At 51.3% G+C, this 20798-nt stretch overlaps 1 protein-coding gene across 1 annotated transcript in view; it reads right to left on the bottom strand.

Annotated features, from left to right (window-relative positions):
- Positions 1-753: 753 nt before the first annotated feature.
- Positions 754-20798, bottom strand: part of Jph2 (junctophilin 2) — a 59468-nt gene continuing 39423 nt past the window's right edge. Inside the window, exons 3-6 of the mRNA XM_005362970.3 lie at positions 6613-6731; positions 3902-4623; positions 3189-3283; positions 754-2418 (exon numbers count right to left, since the gene is read on the bottom strand). Coding sequence (XP_005363027.1) covers positions 3203-3283; positions 3902-4623; positions 6613-6731 — 922 coding nt within the window. The 3' untranslated portion in view covers positions 754-2418; positions 3189-3202. The remainder of the gene's footprint in view (positions 2419-3188; positions 3284-3901; positions 4624-6612; positions 6732-20798) is intronic.

The raw sequence follows: 20798 nt of genomic DNA, 5'->3' as shown, positions 1-20798 counted from the left end.
GAGAGAGAGAGAGAGAGAGAGAGAGAGAGAGAGAGAGAGAGAGAGAGAGAGAGAGAGAGAATATATGTGGAATATGTGGTGTAGTTGCCTTGTGGGTACTTGTGGGTATACATGGATGCCTGGGATTGGCATCAGCATGTCTACCTCAATTGCCCCTCCACCACATTTTTTTAGACAGAGTCTCTCATTCAACCTGGGGTGTGCCATTTCAGCTAAGCTGGCTGCCCAGCAAGCCTCAAGAGAGGAGCCACAGGCATGCGTTGCTGTCTTCCACTTCTGTGCAGATTCTGTTGATCCAAACTCAGGTTCTCAGGCCTGCACAGCACTTTACCCATTGGCCCAACCCTTTGGATCCTATCAGTCCTTAATGTGATGCTCATGGTAACCCCAGAAGTTAGGCAGGGTTACCCCCACTTTGTAGATGGAACACTATAAATGGAGGCTCCAGAAATAAAGTGTCCAAGCCAAGACTGCAGGCCAGAAAGCCTCCATCTCCAAGGGCAGGCTCTTGCTGCTGCCAGAAGCTAACCAGAGCAGCCTTTGGAAAAAAGACTATGAGAGATGCATGGTCCTGGGCCTCTTCCAGACTGTAAGCCCCTCGGTTACCCTTCAATGCCTTATGGAAGCATCTTTAGAAAGAGGATGTGATGCAGTAGGACCTGCCACCTCCCAGCCTCTCCTGAGTCCTTCACCCAGCAGCCTCCACCCCTCATCCTGGACCCACAAGCAGACACCACACCACAGCGGGATCTGTGAGAAGATGCAGATTTATTTTGGGAACAGACTTGGCATCCTGAACCCTAACCCCTCATCTCATACCTCCTAAAAACAACCCTGGTGGCTCCGACAGTCACAAGCTTGTTCCCAGGGCTGAACCTAGACCCAGAGTAGAGCAATGACCTCAGAGTCAAGGCCTGGGGCCTGTCACTGCCTGAGTAACCTCCACCCACCTACCCCCATTCCCTAGAGTCCAGGAAAACCCAACCAGAGGCAAAGTCCTGCCCACAGTGGCCAGTACAGGAGCATCTGCAGGTTCCTCTCTGTAGAAAAGCAATTCCAACCAAGTCACCAAGCCCCAGCAGTGCTGGGAATAGACAGCGTGACACTCAAGGAAAAGATGTCCAGGGACTGAGAAGAAAAGGAAGCTGAACCCCAATATCCATATTCGAGGCTGCTCTAGGAGGAGGCCTGGTTTTTGTGCCCAAGTCCGAGGGGTTTGAAGAAATGAAGTCAGAGAGTATCAGCAGCTTCCTCCAACTCAGCTTGGAGGAACCTGGAACGTGAGGGACCTGGAAACTATTTCCCCCCATCCTTTTGGAAATAGGGAACCACAGGTCCTGAGCTGCCAGGCTGCACCCAAACAAGGGCCCAAACACGCAATGTGGTGCAAACGTCTTTAAGTGAGGTGCATGCAAGTAAACCTTCTGCCAAGCACAATTCGTTATCACACAGGCTGTGCCCAGCTGGAGTCCAGGCTGACTCCTGTCTTCCTGGATAATGCCTGTCTCCGGCTTCTCTCTGTCAGAGAATAAGCACCGGGGATGTAGCCCTTGACTTCCACAGGTTTCCACACCATGCTCCCCTGATCCCACAGCGGATAAGCCGATTCATAGTACATCACAGTAGCTGCAGCTCTCAGGCCTAGGACTCCTACACAATGACCCGGGGCCCATCAGTGACCCCCAAATGAACTCCAGACTCAGAATCACACTCAACATCAGGGGCCATCACCAACATGCCTTGCCCTCTTCCCACCCCACCCTCAGACCCTTTTGGTGACTCCCAGCCAAAGGCTCAGATGCTCAGGTGTCCCCTGCTGCTGGTCCTAGGGGATGCCAACTGGACTGATGGGACAATGCAGAGCATTGCATGCTGGTATATTCAGCGGGGCTTCTCCATTTCCTACACTGCCCTCCAGGACTCTGTAAACCCTGGAGCAGCATGGACTGGGGAGGTCTGCTCTACCACAGGCCCTTCACACCTTCACTACCCAAGCGACTTCTGCACTGTCATCTTCCTGGGTGGCCTCAAGTCATCAACCAGAGGACTAGGTTGGTGGTGGCGTAGGAGGAAGAGATTTGTATTAATATCTTGCTTAGGTGACATCTCTCAAAGCACACAAAAGCCCAGGGAAGGGTGGCAGGGCAAGGCGAGGCAGGGCGGAGGATAGATGTGGGAGCAGGATAAAGGGCTAGGGACCACCCGGGCTCTTCTCTCAGAGCATCCTTTGCCCTGGAGGGTACCTAGACATTCTCTTCCTCGGGCATCCCAGCACCCAGGATGGGCTCACGGTGGCCCACTTTAACCATCCATGGAGTGGGCGGAGCAAGGCTTCAGGTCCACAGTCCAGTCCTCCTGGGACACCTGCTTGGCATTGCAGAAAGACAGATCCTGGCATCCTCAGTGGAACTCCTGGCTCTGAAGGTAGACAACACCAGTCAGCAGAGGGAAACGGCTCCCAAGGCTGAGCCACGAGCTGGGCAGGGACCAGGCTTCTGCCTTGCAAGGGAATCAGAGACATGCCCCCATCCCTGTTCCCTGCTGGCCCACTGATCCCATCCCTTTCCTGCTATCTTCAGGGTCACTTCTCCTGTTCTTTAGATCCCAAAGCCATCAGTATCTGAAGAAAGGGCTCCCAGGTGTCCAATGGCACAAAGAATTTCCAGAGCTAAGCATTAGACCCCAGAGCTATGGCCACAAAGCTAACACTGCCCCTGGCTATTACACAGTGACAAAAACAAGAATTTCCTCTCTCCTGGGGCTGCCTGGAAACTCCCAGTCCACACTAAGCCAGGATCAAAGCAGGGAGTCTCTTGGGGAACAAGGCAAAATACAGTGTGGCCAAGCTCCAGGCCTGGGCTGTAAGGTTTTTCCCAGCAGGAGGAAGGTTCTCACACCTGTGAGGGCTTCTGTCCTTTAGCCAAAGCCTAAACTCCACCCTGAAGAGAAAACAGAACCAACTAAGGGCGTGTGGAGGGGCAGAAAACGAAAGGCAGCCATGGGGCAAAGTGGAGAGAGAGGGTGGAGATAGAGCTGAGTGCGTGTGAGCACACACACAAATGTGGGGGGTGCAAGGCCTATCACACCTGTACACTAAGGATGGGCATTACCTAACCACAAGCTCATGCCCAGTACCATGTACCAAGCACCACCCCCCCTGAATTCCAGGCTCCACCCTCTGGCCATACCTGGTAGATGAGAGTCAAGTCAGGAGGTGAACAAATAGGATAGCCAGACCAATATTCAGCAGGATCACCATACAGATGAGGACAGTGTTGGGTACCTGAAGGCATGAAGGAAGGCTGAGTCCCCGGAACCCCTAGACACCCCCACATCCTCAACCAGGTCCAAGGCTGGGACAATCAGGACTTCTGGAAGGATCTTCCTAAAAACATCCTGGTTTGTCCTCAGTTGGCCCCTGCATCCTGGTCCAACTGGGAGAATTCTTGGAACTAATTAACCCTTGAAAGGACATATGGCAAGTCACATGGAGGAAAGTCTGGAACTCCTACCACTCGCCTTCCCGATGGTTGGCTTTACTTTCTGCTGCTGTGCTGGGTTCCTGGACTCCAACAGAGGCCCAGAACTCAAGCCCCGAGGGGAACCTCCTCCACCCCCAGGAAATTCTCCCTGCTGTATCCTGAACCGAGAGGTCACTGTTACCCTGGCGAATGCCATAGACCCTGCAGATGCCCTCTATTGCTCAGTCTCCCACCGACCGCTGCTCCTCTGCCTAGTGTCCCACTACCTCTGGAGTTGGCTCTTGTCCTGTCCTGCTTTCAGTTCCCCAAGTCATTTCTCTCCCCGCAAGAGCGTTCGCGCGCGCGCGCGCGCCCCCCCTCCCCACACGCCTGGAGCCCCAGGGATCTCAGAGGCTGGCCTCTGTACGCAGCATCCTCACCTCCTCTACCTCCACCTCGGCCTCTGCCGCCAGCGCCACCTCCTTACGACCCTTCTTCTTGACCTTGCTCAGCCCTCGGGCCTCTGTCTTGCGCGCCTTGGCCCTGGGCTCTGCTTTAGGGACAATGGGCTTGGGCTCCAGAGTGGCGGTTGTGGCGGGCACCGGACTTCGCGGTGCAGGGGGCTGCTCCTCCGGGGCGGTGGCAGAGGCCGGAGACGGGGGCGCTGAGTTGGATCCGGAGACCTCCGGCTCAGGCTCGGGCTCGTCTTCCAAGGGCGGGGGCTCGGGAGGCCCGGTGCGCACGGCATAGCTGTGGTAGCCACGGTACATTGCCACCTCCGGTTCCCGCGACGGCGCGGGCGGCGGCTGCAGTGCCTCGATGGCCATGTGCTCCGAGGCTGGACGTGCAGGGCTGCGACGGCCCGCGCCATCGGATGGCGTTACGGGCCGGCTGCCCTCTCCACCGGGCTCTCCGTTCCAGGCGCCCGGACTCAGCAGGCCGTCCTTGGACGCCCCGGGTCGGGGCCTCTTGGGTTGCGGGGGCGTCCCGGCCGGAGACGGAGGTCCGCCCTCGGGCTGCGGGGTCTCGCGCTCGTGCAGCTGCGGGCTCTCCCGGGGCCGCTCCGGGAGGCCGGCGCCCGCACCCCGCTCTGGGGGCTCCAGCAGGCTCTGAGAGTTCTCCAGGATCTCCTGGAGCAACCGACGCTTCTGATATTCTGGACCTGCCAGGGACAACAGAAAGAGGTAGGCTTCGAACCCAAGGCCTGCTGGACAGTCCTGGGCCAGCCGTCTGTGAGCCGCATTCATTTACTAGGCCGCCATTCATTGCACTGGGGGTCAGGCTGTGGTGGCAGCAGTCAATTTTAGTAACCCTGTGAGGTAGGTGAGATTGTGAATTCTGTTGCACAGAGGAAAAAGACATCCAGAGACGTTAAGTCATTTGCCCAGCATCACACAGCAAAGGGTCCAGATGAAGAGTTTATCTGGTCTTTTTCCATCCATTTGTTTGAAAAATAGGGCTAATCACCCCTTTTCCTATTCTTTCAAAAGTTTACTTTGCAAAAGCCGCTGAACAATGGTCACCCAACGCAGGTTACTGCAGTGCTTCTTGTGACCAGCAGGGGGAACACTGTGACTAGAAAGAAGACGCACCCCATGCAATCACCGACAGACCTTAGGTTGGCGAGTTGCAGCCAGAATGATGTTTCCAATCTCCGCACTCAGCAGCCAGCGCCGCAGCTCTGTCAAGCGCAGACTGTGTCCCCTCCCCGATTCTGCACTCAGCATCATCCCCACTGCCTGTTGTACCCTCTAGCTTCCTGAATGACACTCTATTCCATTTCCATACTTTGAACCAGCAACCCTCTCTTCTAGCTCCATCTGTTGGAGCATCCAGTAGGTCTATCTATGCAGTGGCTCTCAAGGTGATTTCAGATGCTCCATTGCCTGCTCTGGATCTCATTAGGTGTGTCGCTCATGAGCTCCACCCAGACCCACTGAATCCGGAACTCAAGAATGAGCCCAGTCAGTGTCAAGTCGGACCCACAGACCTGGCCAGGGCCCAGAGTCCTGTGAGATGCAGGAGACAGGAGTTGCAGCCACTGCGAGTTCACAGCAATCTTTACATGCACTTAGCTCATGCCCAGAAAGTGGGCACTACTCTTGTGCCCATGTTACAGCTCAGGCGTTGAGGGTTACCATTCACCTTGCACAACATCTCAGAGCTGGTGAGTAGCAGGCAAGGATTTAAACATAAGAATCTGTGTTAACCAAGGCAACGCTGCCTGTGTGACTCTTTCTGATTCTGGGTCCTAGCTGCATGTCCCCAGAGTCCAGCAAGTTATCTGACACACAAGCAGTGCCTGATCAATGCCCCACTGTTGCAGAATATTTGTTTAACTATGTAAAGATGTATTGCATTTCTTTATGTTGGAGAGTATTTAACTATGTAAAGGTTGTTGCTTTTGTTTAATTATGTGAAGATGTGTTTACTTGCCTGCCTAAGGCATCTTATTGGTCTAATAAAAAGCTGAATGGCCAATAGCAAGGGAAGAGGTATAAGCAGGACTTTTGAGCATGGAGAGTAAATAAGAGGATGAATTTAGTCTCGAAAGAAAATAAGAAAGAAAGGAGACGACAGGAAGGCTCCAGAGGTCAACCAGCAAAACATGCAGAAAGCAGAAAAGTAGGAAATACAGAATGAAAGAAAGGTAAAAAGCCCAGAGCCAAGACGTAGATGAATAGAAACAGGTTAAATTAAGTTAACAGAGCTGGGTGACAGACCTAAGCTGAGGCTGAGCATTCATAGTTAATAATAAATCTCTGTGACTTTATTTGGGAGCTGGTTGGTGGCCCAAAGAAAATTCTAACCATATCTCACAAACTTTTGAAAGGTACGGAGAGCCCTTTGACCCCCTCCCCTCCCCAATGCACCAGAGACCTGTTCATCTCAGCATCACTGGCTCCCCTCATCTCTCTTGCCAAGCGAAGGGACAAGAGACAAGCTGGGGCGGGTCCCATCCACAGGAGGAGCCCAGTCTTGCACAGGACAGAGATGTGTGTCACCCACTAACCCCTGCATCCTCCCATCTCTTGTTCATACCACACCCACAGGTTCCAAAGCTCCGCTTAGGCATCTTCACCTTGTAGCAAGTGAGGAAAGGAGCCCACCCAAGGACTCCCCTGCCCACTCCACCCTTGGCTGGCCCTACCTGGCTGGTAGAAGTCTGGGGCCAACTCCTTGGCCAATGTGCGGGCGATGTTGGACTCCTGGTTGGCAGCCAGGGCAGCCTGTTCTGAGGCCTCAGCCTTGGCTTTGGCGTGGCTTGTCCTAAGGAGACAATATGGTGGGAGATTTAGAATCCAGCTCTCTGGCCATCCTGTCGAAGACAGAGAGTCGCCCTGGGCAAAGGTTCTCACTTGGAATGTGAGTATTACAGTATTACGAGGCTTTTCCTAAGCCAGTCCTCTAGGCTCTAGGTATACACAGACTGTATTCCCCCAGCCTCCCTTACACTTAGGTACAGTTAGATGACTGCACCCTTCCCAGTGCATTCTGGGAAAACTTGTCGTACGTTATTTCCAGGTCTGATCAATAAAGCCCTTTTCCCTGTGACTGGATGAATACAGAAGAGGCTATCACCCCCGAACAGGGTGTTTAACTTCTTTCGTGTTAACGATTCTCTCTCCCTCCTTTGGCCAACTGATGAAGCCTCTAGACTCCTCCTCCAGACAATGTTTTGTTTTGTTATTGAGACAGGGTCTCTCACCGAGTAGCCCTGGGTGGCCTTGAACTCGCTGTGTAAACTAGGTGGGTCTTGAATTCCCAGAGATTCACCTGCCTCTGCCTCTCAAGTGCTGGAATTAAAACCATGCACCATCCCATCGGCCAGAACCAAGTTTTAATTACAGAAAAAAAAGAGACAGGAGAGATAGCTCAGTGGGTAAAGGTGCCAATCAAGCCCAGACTAGAGTTCAATCTTGTGAACCCATGTGAAGGTAGAAGGAAGAAACCAACTCCACAGAGTAGTCCTGTGACCTCCATGCAAACATACACACACCATAAACATACGATAATAATAACAATAGCAATGAGGTTTTTAAAATGTACAAAGTATATGGGGTTGTGAAGAGCTGCAGCTGGATTGAAACACTTAATAAAATATTTTAAAAACAAATCTGTGGGGCTGGAGTGATGGCTCAGTAGCTAAAAGTCTATCTATGCTGACAACCCAAGTATGGTCCCTAGAACCTACATCAGGTGGCTCATGACTGCTTGTAACTCTGGCTTCAGGGGATGCAACAGCGTCTTTGGACTATTGAGCACCAGCATTCACATTTACATCCATATACAGATGCACGATAAAAAAAAAACTCTTAAAGAATACATAAAAGAAAAAATTCATAATATGGCACCTACAATAAAAATATCTACCAGGTCTACTAACCGCCACAATTTAAAAGTATAAATGAGCAGAGCTAAATGATTTCTATTAGAGACAAAGTCATAGGTACAGCTAGCATTCCTATGGCCTACTGCCTATTCCCAGAACTGAAGGAAATACCAACCTTCAGTTTACATGTGCACGGGCACTTTGGGTACCCGACCCAGCCCCTTCGTGGAGCAAATATACCTGCCTTAGCTGCTGTGACTGACTCCCTGCCACCCCAGGGAACTGCAACCAGCAAAGCTACTGTGCTCAAAGTGAAAGTGCCACTTCCCCAACCCCAGAGAGTCTCCTACAGACTGGACGATACCAGCCCGCTCCCTCTGCGGCCACCAAGTTCCCACCCCCCAGGCCCCTGCGCTAAGCTCAAACACGTCTGAAACGGAGAGCAGTCCTTGCGCAGCCCCTTCCTTTCCTGTCTATCTGCTTTTCACTGCCCCCTCTCCCAAGAACATCTTCTCGGCATCACTAGCTAGGGAATAGCCACCTCAGGCTGTGTTTCTCGGGACATGGACCCCTGAATTCCATCCACAGAACCTCTGGTGAGGTGCAAGAAATGAAGTAGAGGAACTGGAGAGATGGCTCAGCGGTTAAGAGCACTGGTGCTGGGAACTGATCCAGGGTCAATTCCCACACCCTCATGGCAGCTCACAACCGTCTATAAATTCAGTCCAGGGGGATCTGATGCCCTCTTCTGGCCTCTATGGGTCATGTACGCACGTGGTGCACATACATTCAGGTCAGACACCCATACACATAGAGACTTTTTTTTAACTAATATAAATATTTTACTCCAAGAAACAGAGCAGAGGACCTGAGCCTGTCAGTCAGGGCGTAGAAGGAAGACTCTTCCTGAAGTCCCACAATGGAATGCCACAGGAACAAAGGCGAAACATTTGTCCTGCCGCATGCTTGGCATTGGAGAGATATTTGTATCAGCTGTTGGCACAGTCCGTCATGACTAACTGAAGAACAATGCCCACCTCAGTAACAGCCCCTGTTCACAAACAGGCCGGGCGCTGTCTGGAAGGAGTTGCACAGGATAGCTCACGAGTCATGAGAATGCCTTAGGAAGCTGGGGCTCCCGGTCTCCTCATTTTACATGGGAGGAAACTGAGGCACAGACAGGTTACTTAGCACGCTGCCAAGGAATGTGGAAGTTGGCACTTTTGACCCTGACCCCGAATTCTGTGCATCTGATGCCAGCTTTGGAATGTTGGCTGTGGCCGAAGCTGACCATCCTGACTGGGTAAGGCAGCTCAGCCCTGCCACGTGACAGCAGGAGTTTCGGGTTGCAGCTGTGAGGTGTGCCCAGAGGGTCTTATAGAACCCGAGGATACAGTACAAGACACTTGTAGAGTGTCGGTGGAGGTTGGCTCCTGGGGGGCGGGGCAGCAGAATTCAATCAGGTATGGGGCTGGAGACTTGACAAAACAGAAGAAACCAACCAAAGAACTTGGTGAGGAAGTGACAGCACTGGGGAACTAGAACCAATGCTGTACCCACAGGCTCGCCTTCCACACGTCTGATCTCCAATCACACAGCTCAGATTCCCAGACCCCGCCTTCTCCACCAGGCCATACTGTCTCCCTCTTTGCTTCAGGAAAGACTCAGTCTGTGAACATACACACAGGTACCTGTGTGCACACACAATCAGGAGCTTCCCAGGTCATGGTGCATACACATCTGTGTACAAACAATCAGGAGCTTCCAGGTCATGGTGCATACACACAGGTACCTGTGTACACACATGCTCCAGGAGCTTCATGGTGAAGGGCAAGACTTTGGGGGATCAGAAGCTTTGCCCCCCAGTTTTGGCTCTGTGGGTTCAGGTGAGATGAGACACTCAGATGACCAAAAAGCTCAGAAAACAAGAGAAATAATATTTTATCCTATTTTTTTTGCTTATTTGCATGTGTGCCCTGAGCACATGTGTATATATGCTTTGCATGTGTGTAGGCACATGTGTGTGAGTTTACATGTGTGTCATGCATATGGAATCCTGAGGTCCATGTAGGTAATCATCCTAATCACTCTTCCGTCTTACTCACTGAGACGGGGTCTCTCAACCAAACCCAGGGTCTTGCTAATCAGTTTGTTCTAGGTTCTGCCTTCATATTCTGACGAAGGAAGTACAGAAGTGCCGCCCCACCCACTTGGCATTCTTGTGGATTCTGGGGGCCGGACCTCCGGGTCTCATGATTCCGCAGCAAGCGTTTTAACTGCTGAAACACCCAGCCTCCCTAAATCATATTTTAATGCAATATTTTACAGTAAAATTGGTACAAACATAAAATTCCAGATGAACAAAGAAGGAAGAATATCTTAAATAAAAACGAAATTGGTGTCTGCACCTCCCCTTACCCCAGTTCAGCTCCAGCAGGACTCCAGAGCCTCCAGCACGTGGCTTTCCCTTTGTACCACGGAAGGGTGGAGATGATAATCCTCCCCTTGTAGAATTTCTGAGAACTGAAATGAGTGGCAGGTGGGACATGTTCCCTACGTCATGATGACAGTTGAGACAGGTGGTGCTGGTGGTGGTTAGGGCCAGAAGACATTTTGACATCAGAGCAGTGTGGTAGGTAAGCCTCCTGCTCAATCTGACCCATGTGTGGCCTTGTGTGAGAAAAAGCCACTTCCCTGGGAACCTGCAACCTCAGGTGGGGGAAAGAGAAATCCTAGGCCGACCTTCCTGCTGAGAAGATGCCCTTTTTTGGTCATGTGAAGTGAAGAACTCCTCGTTCCTGCCGACTTTGGGGGCTGGTAGCCAGCACAGGCGTGGGGATGGAGGTGGCCACGCTGTTCCAGGATGAGGGCTGCGGGGACGGCAGGAAGCCAATCTTTTGTCCACCCCATAGCCTGGCTGGCTGACCCCTTATCATTCCCCCTGCACCCACTGGTCTGGACTCTCTGGGTCCCCGAGCCAGCCACCCCTCATTCCCTGTCCTTATGCCTCCACCCTGCCTGCACCTCCCTTCTCTGTATTTGCCCTGCACACGTGTCCAGAGCATCTGCTCCTCCCTATACCCGAGGGCCTAGCCTTGCATGAGCTTCCCACCATGCTCTAAATGTGGCCCAGCTCTGTTACACAGTCGCTTTCAGGGCTCTCCACTAGAGGTGACCTTTGGGAGTGGGAATTACCACGCCCAGCTCAAGGTAGCTTTCACGGGGTGCATCAGGCGACCCTAGAGTAAAGGATGGGGGCACTGCTGTCACCCAGAGGCCACAGCTTTTCGTCAGTGCCACTTGGCCACTGAACAGTCCCCAGCGTCATCACCACCTGGGGTTCGTCAGAACGCCAAGTCTCAAACTACACTGGAAACCTACTGATTCAGAATGGAAGGGACCTACACCCTGCAAGCTGTCCAGTCCCTCTTCTGCTGACTCCAGTTTGAGAGGCAAGTGTCCACAGTGCTGAGGCCAGCTCCATCCTAAGCTGTCCCCAGCCTGCTGGTGGGGGTGGGGCAGGAGCTTCGGATGACTGTCTTTAATCGCCAGTGGCCCTCCCCAGCCCAGGCTGTAATGGGAAGCACAGGGGTACGTACTTCCTTCCCTCTGGCCACCTCCTACATCCAGATGTGGCCTCTGAGTGGGGGGTCTCCTAGGGTGGTGCTGTGCCCGCTGGGGGGAGGGCGGGGAGCAGTAACTGGGGCAAGGGGAGGGGCAGGGAGACGAGCTCTTCTTGGTAGCTTTTGGATTATCTTTCAGCAGCCGGGTTAAAAATAAGGTTGGTAGTTCTGGAACGGTGCAGGGACATCACTCAGCAAGGCCCCTTTGGGGAGCACTTACACCCCCACACCAGACACCACCTCTTTTTCCCATCCCTAGGCTCCAGGCTACTTGATCAGAGACAGGATTTTTCCCTGTTGCCCACAGCACATATGAGTGGCTTCTTGGAGCCAAAGGAGGATGGATGTGCTCTGACTCCAGGACTTAGGTTGGTCTGTTCCCCAGCCTGAAAGGCCCTTCCCTTCCCCCCATGCTCAAGGCCCACGTCCACGCATTGGTCTGCTCACTTACTTCAACTTTTTGGAGTGTCTGTCATGAGCCAGGCACTATTCTGGGCCCCCTCAAACACAACCGCTAATAGAAAGCCTTGAACCCCTCTTAAAGTTAGTGCAGGGCTTGGCCAAATTCAGTCTCTGCTTAAATATAGCCTCTGCCTGTTTTTTGTATCACTCTGGCTAAAAATGGTTATTTTATTAAGTGGTTGGAAAAAAATAATGGAGGGGTAATATTTTCTAACGCGGGAAAGAGGCCCGGGATCCAAGTGTCTGTGTCTGTATAAAGTTTCGGTGGAGTGCAGCCACATTCACTCGTTTGTGTACTGTCTGGGGTTGGGTGGTTGCCATAGAAACGGTATGATGAGCAGAGCCCGAAGAATTTCCCTTCTGGTCTGTTACAGAAAAGTCTGCAGCCCTCTGTCCTAATGGCGAAGCAAACATTTCTTCTCCTGAGATCACCAGCGTTCACTTGGCTGTCTGAGAAGCACTTTGCACCCGGTTTGTGCCGTGGACTACCGGACAGGCAAGAGCTTCAAGGGACGGGGTGCAGTCATGTTCTAGGGACCCAACCATCCCACCCAGCAGGAAGCAAGTCCTTAAGGTAGTCTGCTAAGTGGCTGCCAAGAGGGCTCGCTTGGTAGAGTGCCTGCTGTGTGAGCCTGAGGACCTGCTTTTGGACCTGAGCTAAAAATTATGCTCAGTGGTGTGTCTGTACCCCAGCACTGAAAAGGCAGAGACAGATGGGTCCAGGGATCTGCTGGCTAGTCACTCTAGCCAAACTGGTGAGTTCCAGCTTCAGTGAGAGACCCTGTCTCAAAAAATAAAAAATAAATAAACTAAAATGGTTTTTCTGCTTCTACCTTTACACAGGTCTCAAGGGGTGAATCCAGGTCCCTGGGCTTGCACCCAAAGCACCTTTACTTGCTGAGTCACCTAGCCAACTTTTCACTTTCTTAACAGGACTCTTTGAAGCACAAAAAGCCTCATTGTAATGAGGTCCATTACCTTTTTCTCTTGTTATTTGGACTTCTGGTGTCATATCTAAGATTTTTTTTACCTAACCCAAGGTCATAAAGAGTTCCCCCTATATTTTCTTCTACGTATTTTACAGTTTTCATTTTCCTAGTTAGGGATGTGAGAATTGTTTCTAATAAGAAAAAAAAATGACAAAGAGATTAAGGGTTCACGCTGCTCCTAAACTAGACCCTGCCGCTCAGGAAGAGGGAGGCCAGACACTTATCCATTGGTTATTAAAGTGAAAGCTGAGCCATACATGGCCCCTGCTCTGGGAAGATGAAGAGTCTGGGGGAAGAGATAAGACAAGGTGAAAAGTCTTGAGAGTGGAGTGAGCAGGGGGCTGCTGGGAGGAGAAAAACCCCTGGGCCGGTTACATGGCCATAGCTGGAAATTTATTATTTCTATTTTATAATACGTAAACACATATATAAGCTTATCTTCTTAGTTCTGTATTCCATATTTTAAAGATGTATTTTACAAATATTATATATCATAGAATAGCACTAATTCCCTGTAGAAGAAAATTGGGAAGCAAGTAGTTTTATAAGGAAAAAATTGCCACTTAAATTAGTGTTTAGAGGTGTTAAGAGCATAAGTATAAGAATGAGTGGCTTAAAGTTCCTGTGCCCTGATTTTTTTTTCAGCAGTGAATGGTGATATAGACAGCCCAGAGTCATAGCATGGAGTTGCTGAGTTGTGCAGCAATATACAGAAACCAGTTGGAATGGGGGGGCCCTGTTATGGTTATCTCAGTTATCAACTTGATGAGCTGTAGAGCCGTGTGGGAGACAAATCTCTGAGCACACCTGTAGGGTTGATGATCCTGACCAGGTTAATGGAGGCAGGAAAACCTGCCCACTAGAGGCTGCACCATTCCCTGGGCTTGGCTTCCAGCCCACATAAAAAGGAGGACCTGAGCTGAGCATTCATATTCTGTTTCCTGACTATGGGTATAATATAGCTAGCCACTTCAGGCTCCTGCTGCCTTTACTCCCCCCCCTCCATGATGGACCGTACCCTCAAACTGAGAGCCAAAATAAACCCCTTCTCCTTCAAGCTGCGATTGCCGGGATGTTTTATCATAGTGCCTGGAAGAGGAACTAAGACACAGCCCAGAGCGGAGCTCATGTAAGTGTTTGCAGCCTTCAAATGTGGATATTTAAAGTGGGCATCAGAGGTGACATAGGGGTATGGGCTCCAAGTCCGTGATACTTGCCCTCCCAGGAGATAGGCGGAACCTGCCCACTGTGAAACTCATCCTGAATCCCCCAGGATGGAGGGAAGGATGCCTCCAGATCATGTTCGATGTCTCCTTACAAGAGGAACCTCCTGTACAGAACCTGCTCCAGCATGTGGGAGGGTGACGGAGAGGCCGTCCTTCCAGCCTGAGACTAAAGTTGGCTCACTGGGAAATTAATTGTATTCCAGCCACTTGTCTTACTCGGGGGACTGAAAAAGTAGTCCCAAAGACTCCTAATCATAGACACCTGTGAGCATCCCCTTATCTAACAAACAGGCCTGGCAGATGTGAGACGGAGGCTGGGTTGGGTTAGGCAGGTCCTACATGTAATCCCAGGTACAATTAGCCACACTAGGAAGAACTGACAAAGGAGGAGGAATTGATGTGTGGGGACCAGAGAAGTGCCCTGAGGATGCAGAAAGGGCCATGAGCCAAGTGTCACGGTGATGACCATTTGAAGCTGGAAGGCAACACGTGGGCTCTCCTACTACTGAGCACACAGTGGTAGCCAGCTCTGCTAACACTCGGCTTTAGCCCAGCTCCAGAACTGAAGGGAAGAATCTTCAGTCTCAAGTTGGCTGTCATTGATTGTAGCAGCAATAGGAAGCTATGACTGCTATGGTTGCAATCATCTTTGAGACACCCCAGTTCACTGCAGAAGAAGAAGTGCTGGCACAGACGATCATTCCCCTAAAGCTTGCAGCTTGAGAGAGCCAGGGCTGACCAGAACTGAGCCCAAATTCCCAGCACTGAAGTCCTCAAGTGTGCTGTTTGGTTTCCAATAGTTCACCTCCAGTCACAATCCAGAACAGCCAGTGATTGAAAATGCCCTTAAGCCAACCTCTCCCTTCGGGAGCTTTGTGTGGACCCTACATCCCTGCAGCTGGTCTGAAGGGCCCCAGAATGGGTGGTCACCAGCAGGGTCCCTCACCTCTCTGTGGGGACTAGTAGTTCCTGGTAGACTGTGGACCACACTTTGGCAACTAGAGAAGCCACAGCAGGGGATCGTGGGCCTGCAAGCCCACCAGAGCTTGCTGTGCAAAGGACAGAGGTCTTTGGAGTCTCTCGGGGAACCTCCCCGTAGTGATATTTCATTTGTATTTTAATAAATAAAGTTTGCCTGAAGTTCAGAGAGTAAAACAGACCAGGCAGTGATGTCACACACCTTTAATCTCAGTAGCCACACTAGTTTGCCATAGGAATGGGGCAGCAGTGGTGCGTAATCCCAGCACTAGAGAGGATGATAAGACGGGAGGAGACAGTTCTCAGACACAGTCTCATTCTGAGATTCCCGGAGGCAGGATCACCATTTCGGACCGAGGTAGATGTTAAGAGTCAGTGGCTGGCTGTTTTGCTTTTCTGACCTTTGGGTTGAACCCCAATTTCTGTCTCTGGGTGTTTATTAATCGTGCTACATTTCCCTTCACAAACAATTCACTCATGAGCCAAGGTACAGCAGCAGGACATTTACCAAGCAGGTACCAAGCCTCAGTTTCCAGCACAAGTACCAAATGGAAAAACCAAAAAACCAGTGCACTCATTTTGTTTTGTTTTTTGAGGCAGGGTCTCTCTATGGCGTCCTGGTTCTGTAGACCAGGCTGACCTTGAACACACAGAGATCCTCCTGCCTCTCCAGTGAGTCACCATGCCTGGCCCAGACTTCCAGTCTTTAGATGACATTTTATAAATGGCCGGAAGAGAAACCCTCGAAGCAGCAGCATTCAAAAGCCACCATGCACGAACCAATAGATGTATTTGTTTTGGAATCTGCCCTCCTGGTGTGTTCATACTGGCACTGGTTTGTGAACAGGGCTGTGAACACAAAGACTTAACTGAGCCACCGAGGTTAAGACCACGAGTCTATGACCATGTGATCTGGGGATTTGAATTCCCGACTCCCGCCCTTCCTAGCTGTGTGACCTATACAAGTCACTTAATCTCTCTACATTCCTCTTCTGAAAACTGGGGGTACCGGACAGGTTTCTCGGAGGGCTCCTGAAAGCCACCCTTGTGTAATTCCCTCCCTTTGAATGTGTGCTAGATTAGTGGTTACTCTAACAAACAAGATCTGCCCAAAGTGATGATGTCCAAGGGGCATCATTGGTATAAATTTATAGAAGACTGTCCCTCCTCTCTGGCTTGCAATGCTCGCTAACAGGTGGGTAGGCTGGGTAGCCAGCCCACACACTCCAGCAGGAAAGGGGCTGGAATTCCACTGTGGCTGTCACGAAAATAAGATGGGAGGGCCCGGGGTGCTTGCTTAGCATGCACAGCAAGCCATCCAGCAGAGAGTATGAGCACCCCCTGGGGCTTGTGGGCTGCCACCGAAGACCTCCCACAAATGGTAGTCGCTGTTTTTTGCTGACAAGGTGCTTTGCCTCCTCAAGGGTTGATCTTGTCACACCCTGAGGTGTCTGGGTCTGCTGGGATCCTCTATCCCAGAGCTTGCTGACTTAGCTCCGATTGTGTTCAGCCTGCCCCACCCACCTGGTGAGGGTGAGGCGTCTGTCCTGCCATGGCATCCTGCAGACCCAAGTCAGCAGACATCTCCTGCCTAAATAAGGACAAGGCGCCCAGGAGCTTTCTCCCTGAGGAATGTGACAGCTGAGCCCTCCCCACAGTCTGCACCGCCCCCTCCCCGCCTCCGACTCCGGCCTCTCCCCAGGTGGAGCTCAGCTGTGGCATTCCAGCTTTCTCCAGCGCAGCCCCCAAAGGCACCAGCACACCCCTTAGCCCCGTCCCAGAGTGAATAGAAACTGATAAGGACCCTGGGAGGAATTCCAAGCAGCTCCCATTTCCTCCTGGGGCCTGGCAGCCCATATCCCCAGCACCTCCACTGGGACCCTGCAGGAAGAAGCGCCCTGAGGGGTCCCTCCCACCCCTAATCAGTGTTCCTGGTCCCAAAGACTGTTCCAGTGACTGCCAGAGCAGGCCGTGCCAGGCTCCAGAAGAGACATCCACCATCACTACCTCTCAGCCACAGAACCGCTCAACAGCTATAATGATGAGTGTGTCCCTGGGATGTGGTAAAGCCTACAGCCACTATGGGTACAGTGTTGGGGGATCAGGGGACCCATCCCAGAGGTTTCTGCTGAGGGAAGGTTTGAGCAGGAAAACTCTGGTGACACCTGGCCTGGGTTACAGCCCTTTCCTACCTTTTTAACTCTTTCTTCTTTTCTTTTAATCTCATTTACTTACTAGCTGATTGGCTTTCTTTTTCGTGTGTGTGTGTGTGTGTGTGTGTGTGTGTGTGTGTACATGTGCATGCATTCAAGTGAATCCTTGTGCATGCTCAGAGAGGCTAGAGGACAACCCCATGTGTCATTCCCCAGTTGCCATCTACTTTTTTGAGGTAGGCTCTCTCATTGGCCTGGAACCCCCCCCAGAGTATGCTAGGCTGGTTTGTCAGTGAGCCCCCCCCCCGGAGGGAGGGCTGCCTGTCACCTCTTTTCCCAAACTGGTATTACAAGTACACTGCCATACCCCTGAGTTGTTAGTCTGCTTTTGTTAGATTTAGTCAGTTTTTATACATGTGTTACCTGCATGCATATGTACCTGCGCCACTGGTGTGCCTGGTGCCCACAGAGTCAGAAATGGGCACTCAATTCCCCAGAACTGGAGTTACAGATGGTTATGAACCACTGTGTGTTTTCTGATAGTTGAACTCAGGTCCTCTGGAAGAGCAGTGAGTGCTCTTATCATAACCCCTGAGCCACCTCTCCAGCTCCTTGTTTCGTTTTTTTTATTATGGGTTCCAAGGGTTGAACTCAGGTTCTCATTCTTGAGTGGCAAGCACTCTACCAAATGAACCATCTTCCCGGTCCACGGCTATAGTGACTGAACCATCTCCCCAGGCTATGGCTATAGTGATAGAGCCATCTCCCCAGTCCACGGCTATAGTGACGGAGCCATCTCCCCAGCCCACGGCTATAGTGATGGAGCCATCTCCCCATCCACGGCTATAGTGACGGAACCATCTCCCAGCCCATGGCTATAGTGATGGAGCCATCTCCCCAGCCCACGGCTATAGTGACGGAACCATCTCCCAGCCCACGGCTATAGTGACTGAAACATCTCCCCAGCCCACGGCTATAGTGACTGAAACATCTCCCCAGCCCACGGCTATAGTGACTGAAACATCTCCCCAGCCCATGGCTATAGGTACGGAACCATCTCCCCAGTCCACAGCTACAGGGACTGAGCCATCTCCCCAGCCCACACCCCTACTTTTTCCTAGTCTATGACTCTGACTGACTTACCTTACTGTGTCTGTGTCTTTGTTTCCCCATTGTGAAATGGGGGAATCCCAAAGTCTTGGTATCTGAGGGTCCAGAGTCTTTATAATTCTAAGCAACTATGAGTGTGTACACCTGGAGCCAACCAGGACTGCCCCAGACCTAGGGACTATACCACACCAGGAAGCCCACTAAGGCCAGATATTACCCTGTCTCTCTCACAGCTATAACCCCTGCATCCCTGAATGCTGTGCCCAGCACACAGTAGGTCTACAACTGCATTTGTGTACATTACACCCCAAAAAGGTTTTGCTTGTTGTAACAGGTTTGACTCTCAAATTTCCCGAGAAGAATAACCCACACAGTGAAGTCCTTTAAAACCAATAATATTAAGGGGTTTGAGATAGTGATTTAGAAACATTTGCTGAGCCCTTCAAGAGGTTATGAGCCCGGGCCTGAAGTGGTAGAAAGAAGGAACAAGAGGTGTCCTAGTGGGAAAAGACAAAGAAGCAATGGGTTCGATGCCTGGTAAACCAAACATGGCTAGTTAAATAATGAGGAAGGATGTGGAGGGCCTGAGATGCTATGGGCAAGCCGTGGGGCCTTGGGTAAGGCTAGCGATATATTCATAGGAACAAGTCAGAAGGGAGTGAGCACTCAGGGAAGAAGGGGGCAAATAGAACAAGAGTGGAGAGGTGGGCTGGGAGGGGACACGCTAGGCCCATGGGGGAAGATGGCTAAAGGCATAGGTCCGTGGCCAGGTGCCAATCCCTACTCCACCCAATCGCCGAATTTGGCTGGACTTGTGGTTCTGCTCCCCACAACAGCAAGCTGGACCACCCCAAACTCAGTGATACAGAGGTACAAAGACCCGAGTTACATCCCCCAGCACCCACGTAAAAATGTCAGATGTGGCAGTTCACCGCGTTTATCAAATGGCTGAGGAAGGTGAGCAGTTCACCAACGCATCTCCACTTCTTCCTGGGCACACATCTAGGCTGTCTCGGAGCATCCCTTGTAGGCTTCGTGACTATCTCTAGCCAATAGTGTGAGAGTACTATAATCTAGCCGCTTCCCAGCCTAGCCAATAAAATCCTTCCGTGGGTATCGGGAGTGTGTTTTCTCTTTTTATCAGCAACAGAGAATGAGACCTAAGAAGCCACGTGCTGAAGGTAGCAGAAATACAAGGTAGATGGATCCTGGTCCCTGAACTGTCAAATGGAAGAAGGGCTTCACATGAGCAAGAAGTAAGCTTGTGGTGATCCGCTTGGCGTTTGGGCTTGTTCCTTACCAAGCACAAGCAAGAGGATTAAAAAACGAGGCTAGAATGGCCCTGTATCTTTCCCATCCACTCTAGAGACTCTTGCTCCGGTGCTCCAAGCAGGCTTTGGCCGTGAGGGGAACTGCACAGGAACAGAACGAGAGCACAGTTCCTGTCTTCAGATGAAATTCTGGTGGACACCGTGTGTCTGAATATCTGTCCTTCCGTAAGAACGCCGAAGACCCGCGAAGAACTGGTCACTGTGAGTGCCTGTTGTATGCGGGGCTCCTCTTGCCCAAAGCCTCCAAAAGTCTAGTTCCCTGAGGACAGGCCCTTATAAATCTAGCTCTTATAGGACATGCCCGTTACAAAAACTGATACCCACCCCACTCCTCACTCTAGTCCTTAGAGAGAAAAAGAGGGGCAGGATAAATCTTTCTGGCCAGTGTTTCGTTTCTTCGTGTGTGTGTGTGTGTGTGTGTGTGTGTGTGTGTGTGTGTGTGTGTGTGGTAGGGTATGTGTACATGTCCAAGTCAGTGCATATGTTCACGCATGGGTAATTCAGGGGTGGACACCGGTGTCCTCCTCTGTCACTCTCCGTCTTATTTCCATCAAATAGAGTCTCCCACTGAGCCTGGAGCTAGGCTGCCAATCATGGAGCCCAAGCGGGCCTACAATTTCCTCTTCTCCTCACAGTGCTCGGTTACATTGCTCCTATAGCCAAGTACAGGTTCTGGGGATTTCAACCAGGCCCTCCTGCTTGTGGAGCAAGAGCATTTACCCACTGAGCATTTCCCAAGCCCCACAGGACAGTCCTGGTGGTGCCAAGAATGATCAATAGTTCAAGGCCATTCATTAAACAGAATTGTTAAAACTCCATTTCTTTCTTTCTGATTGTTTATTTTTTAAAACAGAGTTCTGTGTAGCTCAGGCTGGCCTTCAATTCACTATGCACTGCAGAGTGGCCTCGAACTCCTGGTTCTCCGGTTTCCACCTGCCAGGTGTCAGGATTATAGCATCTGCCATCAGGCTTGTCTTACAAGTGAGTGGAGCCTGTCATGGCAACTCACTAATCCCAACACTGCAGGTGCCCAGACAAGATGATTACAAGTTCAAGGCCAGTCTGGACTATATATTGAGTCCCAAGCCATTTTGGTCTTCAAAGTGAGATTGTGTCTCAAAAGCCAAAAGGA

Source organism: Microtus ochrogaster, linkage group LG8 (assembly GCF_000317375.1).
Source record: "Microtus ochrogaster isolate Prairie Vole_2 linkage group LG8, MicOch1.0, whole genome shotgun sequence".
Lineage (NCBI taxonomy): Eukaryota > Metazoa > Chordata > Mammalia > Rodentia > Cricetidae > Microtus > Microtus ochrogaster.
The sequence above is the reverse complement of the archived record's forward strand: the minus strand, read 5'-3'. Positions and strand labels throughout refer to the sequence as shown.